The 7,139-nt window shown below is 37.6% G+C and overlaps 1 protein-coding gene across 1 annotated transcript; it reads left to right on the top strand.

The window, feature by feature from the left end:
- Nucleotides 1-4,832: 4,832 nt before the first annotated feature.
- LOC110654467 (proline-rich receptor-like protein kinase PERK2) lies at nucleotides 4,833-6,290 on the top strand. The gene is made up of 2 exons (XM_058130559.1): nucleotides 4,833-5,327; nucleotides 6,147-6,290. The coding sequence occupies exons 1-2, from the start codon at nucleotides 4,833-4,835 to the stop codon at nucleotides 6,288-6,290; spliced, it is 639 nt and encodes a 212-aa protein (XP_057986542.1).
- Nucleotides 6,291-7,139: the final 849 nt, after the last annotated feature.

Here is a 7,139-nt window from a genome sequence, read left to right as displayed (position 1 = left end):
GCAGTGCTATTTTGCAAAATAAGCTTCCACCCAAACTAAAAGATCCTAGAAGTTTCTCCATACCATGTCACATTGGGGATATCAGTATAGATAAGGCTTTATGTGATCTTGGAGCCAGTATTAGTCTGATGCCACTGTCTATCTATGAGAAAGTGAAGATTGGAGAAATGAAGCCTACTACCATCTCACTACAGCTAGCAGATAGGTCTATTAAACTTCCAATTGGGGTAATTGAGAATGTTCCTCTGAAAGTTGGAAAATTTTTCATACCAGTGGATTTTGTGGTATTGGAGATGGAGGAGGATGTACACATTCCTATTATTCTTGGTAGACCTTTCCTTGCTACTGCTGGAGCTGTGATTGATGTAAAAAATGGGAGGCTTACATTAGAAGTTGGGGAAGAGAAAGTTGAATTTAATTTGTTTCAAGCAATGAAAAAGAAAGATGATCCAAATTTATGCTTGAGAATTGATGTGATAGATGAAGAGGTCAGAGAAGTGCTTAAAAAGCAACATCCTAAAGATCCCTTAGAAGCTTGTTTGGTTCATAACATCAAAAAAGGGGACGAGATTGAAGAAGTTGCAGAATATGCTACAATTTTGGAAGGAAATCCACCTTTGCCTATGGCTGATATTGAAAAGATTGGGGACTTGAAGCAAGATACAACTTCATCATCAAAGCTTGAAAAAGGTGAAACACCTAAGGTAGAGTTGAAACCTCTTCCAACGAATCTCAGGTATGCTTTTCTAGGTCAAAATTCTACATATCCTGTAATTGTTAGTGCTAAATTGACTGATGGTGAGGTTGAAAAATTATTAAGAGTTCTTAGAAAGCATAGAAGGATAATTGGTTATACCATTGATGATATTAAAGGAATACATCCTTCTGTGTGCATGCATAGAATTTTGTTGGAAAATAATCATAAAGCCTCTCGAGAGTCACAGAGGAGATTGAACCCAAATATGAAAGAGGTTGTGAAAAAGGAGATCTTAAAATTGCTTGATGCAGGTATCATTTACCCTGTTTCTGACAGCAATTGGGTAAGTCTAGTTCATGTTGTACCCAAGAAAGGGGGCATCACAGTAGTGAAAAATGAAAATGATGAACTAATACCTACAAGGACTGTAATTGGATGGAGAATGTGTATAGACTATAGGAAATTGAATAATGCAACTAGAAAGGACCATTTTCCATTACCATTTATAGATCAGATGCTTGAGAGACTAGCTCATCATTCTTATTTTTGCTATTTGGATGGCTATTCAGGGTTCTTTCAGATCCCTATTCACCCAGATGATTAGGATAAAACTACTTTCACATGCCCTTATGGTACCTTTGCATATCGAAGGATGCCATTTGGACTATGTAATGCCCCTGCTACATTTCAAAGATGTATGATGTCCATATTTTCTGACATGATTGAGGGTATTATGGAAGTGTTCATGGATGATTTTTCTGTGTATGGTAAATCTTTTGATGAATGCTTATCTAACTTGTCTAAGGTTTTGCAGAGATGTGAAGAGTTCAATTTAGTTTTGAATTGGGAAAAGTGCCATTTTATGGTACAAGAAGGAATTGTTTTGGGACATCTTGTGTCAAATAGGGGTATTGAGGTGGATAAAGCAAAGGTAGAAATTATTGAGAAAATGCCACCCCCAACATCCGTGAAGGGAGTGAGGAGTTTCTTGGGGCATGCTGGATTTTACAGGAGATTCATCAAGGATTTCTCTAAGATTTCTAAGCCTCTTACCAATTTATTGAGTAAAGATGTGGAATTTTATTTTGATACTAATTGTATGAACGCTTTTTGCAGGATAAAGGAAGCTTTGATATCTGCTCCTATTATGCAGCCACCCGATTGGTCATTACCTTTTGAGTTAATGTGCGATGCTAGTGATTATGCCATTGGGGTTATTTTGGGACAAAGGAGAGATAAGAAGGTGTATGCAATATACTATGCAAGTAGAACCTTAGATGATGCTCAAATAAATTACTCTACTACAGAGAAAGAGTTTTTGGTAGTGGTATTTGCAGTAGACAAATTCAGGTCCTATCTTGTGGGGTCAAAGGTAATAGTGTACACGGATCATGCAGCTATCAAGTATCTCCTTCGGAAAAAAGAGGCTAAACCTAGATTGATAAGGTGGATGCTACTCCTTCAAGAGTTTGACTTGGAAATTAAAGACAAGAAAGGAGTAGAAAATGTGATAGCAGATCATCTATCTAGATTGAGGCAAGAACAAGGAGATAATTTGGGAAAAGAACCCCCAATAGATGATTATTTTCCTGATGAACAACTGTTAGTAATCATGAATGCAAAAACCCCTTGGTATGCAGATTTCGTGAACTATCTAGTGTGTGGAATCCTTTCACCTGACCTAACATGGCAGCAAAAGAAGAAATTTCTTTTTGATGTAAAGGATTATGATTGGGAAGAGCCATTTTTGTTCAAGAGATGTGGAGATGGGGTGATTAGAAGATGTTTAGCTGATAAGGAGATAGGGAATGTTATTAAAGATTGCCATTCTTCACTTTATGGGGGTCATATGAGTGTGACAAAGACTGCAGAAAAAATTCTTCAAGCAGGGTTCTTTTGGCCACACATGTTTAAGGATGTGAGGAAGTTTGTAAATGCATGTGATAGGTGTCAAAGAATGGGTAATATCTCAAAGAGAGATGAAATGCCCCTCCAAAATATATTGGAAGTGGAACTATTTGATGTGTGGGGCATTGATTTCATGGGACCTTTTCCATCGTCCTTGGGACACAAATACATTTTAGTTGGAGTAGATTATGTGAGCATATGGGTTGAAGCCATACCATCTCCAACTAATGATGTTAGAGTTGTGATTAAATTCCTTAAAAAGTTCATTTTCACAAGATTTGGAACTCCATGTGCCATTATAAGTGATGGAGGTTCTCATTTTTGCAACCATCAATTTGAAAGATTATTATAAAAATATGGAGTAAAGCATAAGGTTGCAACACCCTACCATCCACAAACTAGTGGTCAAGTGGAGATCTCAAATAGAGAGTTGAAAAGAATTCTTGAGAAAACAGTGAATAGTTCAAGGAAAGATTGGTCACTAAAGTTAGATGATGCTCTTTGGGCCTATAGAACAGCTTTTAAAACTCCTATTGGCACCACCCCATTTAGATTGGTTTATGGGAAAGCTTGTCATCTACCTTTGGAGTTGGAGCATAGAGCATATTGGGCCATAAGGACACTGAATTTTGACTTAAAAACTACAGGAGAAAAAAGAATGCTGCAACTAAATGAACTTGAGGAACTTAGATTGGATACTTATGAAAATGCCAAGCTTTACAAGGAAAGAACTAAGAGATGGCATGATAAGCATATTAGGAGGAATGAATTTCAGGAAGGGGATGTTGTTCTCCTATATAACTCTAGGTTAAGGTTATTTCTCGGAAAATTAAAGTCAAGATGGTCAGGGCCCTACACTGTTATAAAAGTATACCCCTATGGAGCTGTTGAGATAGGAAATGAAACCTCAAGGACTTTCAAAGTTAATGGGCAGAGATTAAAGCACTATATTGTTGGAGAACCCACACAAAAGGTTGTAGAGGTTTCATGGCTTGGTTTTCCAATCAGGGATATTTAGGTGATTTGGAGTGGAAGGTCAAGCTTAAGACCTTAAACAAGCGCTTCTTGGGAGGCAACCCAAGCGTATCCTTTTATAGATTATTAATTTTCCATTTCATTTCATTTTTTGTTTTACCCTCATTAAACTCAAAAGTGACATTTGTTTATCTTTTGTAGGTCATTCATGAAGATTGGGCAAATTGACACTTGTAGCAAAAATAAAGAATTAAAAGGGAGCAAGTATAAGCAAAATTCTGAATTTTATCCAGTACCTGTGAACAGTAACACCTTTAAACTTGTGCTAAATTGCTGATATTGCAATCTACTTGATAGCACATGTTTGATTTTGTGTCTTGTGTAAATTTTGTGAAATGCAACTTGAATGAGGATCAATTTTGATATTTAGGACTGATGTGAACTTTATTGAGGTGCAAAAATAGTGTTTGTTAAGTTTTACCTTTTAGTGTATATATAGTTCTGTAATCTGTTAGGAATTTACATGTTTTTGTTTGAATTGCTGCTAGTTTTTACAGTCTGCAGATTTTTGTTACTGTTCATGCTGCTTAAGAAGTCAATTCTTATGTGTTTTCTGCAATTTTTGAATGTTTGGAACTTGTCTCAAATGCTGCTGAAAATGTGCTTTTGGTATAAGTTTAGAAAGGAGACCATTTCATTAAGTGTGCAAAAAGGTAATCACAATGGGTGCTTAAGATGAACAATGATTGCAAAAAGCTCAATGAACATGTGCTATGCTTACTAAGTTTATGAGAGATGATGAGCTAAAATTCTTTAATTTTATGGTGTTTGTGTGTATTTGGTAATTTCTGAGGGTCATGATAGCATTCCATAGCTTTTGGACTGTTTTTGGTAAGTAAAATCACAATTTTTCCCAAAACCTGCCGAAACTTGCTGATGATGTTGCTTGTCAAGCAGAATCCTAAGCAAATTCTGCTGAACCTTATGCTTAACCCCAAGCATGGCCCAAATTACCAGATGTCTGCCCCACATTTTAAAAAGCCCAAAACTTCCGCCATTTTTATAAAACCCTCGCCCACACTCCTTATTAGCCACGACTTTCATTCTGCCGACTCCCTTCCCGCACCATTTTTTTCGGTAATTTTTACGGGAAGTTGAAAAGTTTCTTTCTTTTCATTAAATGGTGAGAACTAAAATGTGGTCCACCCACAAACCCAAACCCAGAAGATTTCGGCACTCTGTCAAATCAAAAATGGGCATTCCATCATCTCTACCCACAAACCCTAACCCCAGTCCTAGTCCGTCGCTCCCTCAGTCACCACCACCGCAAATGCCGCCGTTACCTCAATCGCCACCACCTCAATCACCACCACTACCCCCAGGCCAAACACCACCTCTCATTCCGCCGACCCCCCTTTCGCCACAAATTGAGCCGCAAAATGAGACACCCATTTTCGACACTCATTCCCCAGAACCAATGCCTGAACCTGAGCCTACTCAAACGAAGTCTAAAGGTAAAATTAAAAAGGCTGCAGGTAGACCCAAGAAAACCCCTGTCGGAAAACGAAAAAGAGTACCCTCTATTCCTTTCGACCTAAACTCTCTACCTCAACCTTCCTCTAAACCAGTCAGCAAAAGGACTAGGTCCTCCTCGCAAATTCCAGCACCAGCGATCCAAACACCTGTATCTCAGTCACCCTTAAACTCTCCAGCAGCACCTGCGTCATCTGCCGATAATATAGAGGAGGTACTCTCTCCATTACCTTGGGCTTTTAAGGATATGGATATGAAAAATGCTTATGAGATATTAGCTTCTAAACCTATTTTGGCAAACAAATATATGGATGAGCAGATTTTAAAAGAATTAGGCATTTATGACTCTGTATTTGCCTATTTAGATGCTATCAGCTGGACTAAATTTGCTAGAATTAGGGAACCAGTGTACAAGGATTTGACCCTGGAATTTTTTAGTTCCTTAAGGCTGAATTTCAAACCAACAGTACCTGAGCATAAGGGTGTGATATATTTTCGATGTGCTGGCATTGATAGGGAGTTAGACATGGATGCTATGAATGCAATTTTTGGTTTTCAGGATTCGGGGTATAAAAATATTGAGTGGTAGCAAACTGTTTATGACCCTGTTCAATTCTGGAAAGATATTGCACCTTTTGGGGGTTATTATAGACAGAGGACTGCAAAAGCCTCTAGGATAGTTGATCATGTGTTGAAATACCTCCATAGGTTCATTTCTTACACTATTTTAGGAAGGGGACACAGTAATAGTATTGTGGGTGCTGGAGACTTATTTTTCTTGTGGTGCATGAAGGAGAGAAAGCAAGTAAGCACAACCCATTTCATAGCTACTCATTGGCACCAAATTGTCACAAAGCATACCAAAGGTAGTATAGTTTTTGGAGGATATATAACTGCTATAGCAAACTCATTTAGCTTTGATGCTAGTCTATATAAGTTGCTGCCAGTTTCTGGTGCATCATATATAGACAGCACAATGTTGCTGCACATGGATGTTTGTGAGAAAGTAGGCTATACCTATGCTTTGTTACAGCAGCACCCTGAAGCTAGTGGTACTGCAGACCCCACTACCTTTGCACCAGCAGAACCCCAACCAACCACTGCCCCGCAGTTTTTAGTAGACATTTTGTCCCTATTAAGATCCTTGGAATCCAAAATAGCAAGTTTCACTGTCTAACCATCTGTTCCCTCACCTGACACCACAGAAATCCTTGCTACCTTGAAGAGCTTAGAAGTCAAAATTGATACCATGGGTCAGCAGCAGGTCAACCAAAAGAAGAAGCTAGAAAAGAAACTTAAAAAGAGATTTTCATCTCTTAAAAAGAAACAGAAGCAGCAACAACTTCAAATGCTAGAGCTCTACAACAAATTGGCCCAATCTTATAACAACTTATATCATTGGGCCCAAGACATGTTTCAAGAAATGAAAGACCTCACAGAAAATTTGGAAACTGCTTCTGAAGCTTTGGATCACAATGAACCTACTGCAGACCCTGATGTAGCAGCAAAGCCTTGACAGCAGAGCTTGAACAGTAGCAGCAATTTAGTATTAGTTTTAGTGCAGTAGCAATAACAGTACTAGTTTTTCAATTCAGTTTCTGTGTTAGGTTTATTTTGTAATCTGTTTATTTTAATTTTCAAACTTTAGTAATAGTTGTAATACTTTGGTAATTAGTTTTTATGATTATACTTGCACTTCTTTCCTTTATTTTATTTTATTTTATTTTATCTTCTGCTACGGACATAGTTATTCCGTGAATGCTTTTTGGTTTAATTCTTGATTTAACTGTTACATCTTATTTCTTTACACTTTTTCATCTTCTTGCACATTATTTTTGCACTTTATCTTTTTCTTCAATCCTAATTTTGTTGACATTGATGAGTTGCACAATTTTCTTTGAGCCACATCTGTTTCACATCATTTGGAGGTAACAGCTTACCCTTTTACTATTTATGCTTATGGTATGTTGCCAATGCTTATGCTTTCGCTTTACCCTACGCAGCAGGTTAAGCAACATCTTAAGCA

Source organism: Hevea brasiliensis, chromosome 2, assembly GCF_030052815.1.
Source record: "Hevea brasiliensis isolate MT/VB/25A 57/8 chromosome 2, ASM3005281v1, whole genome shotgun sequence".
In the NCBI taxonomy this organism is placed as follows: Eukaryota; Viridiplantae; Streptophyta; class Magnoliopsida; order Malpighiales; family Euphorbiaceae; genus Hevea; species Hevea brasiliensis.
Note: the sequence above shows the minus strand (reverse complement) of the source record. Positions and strands in the feature narration are given on the sequence as shown.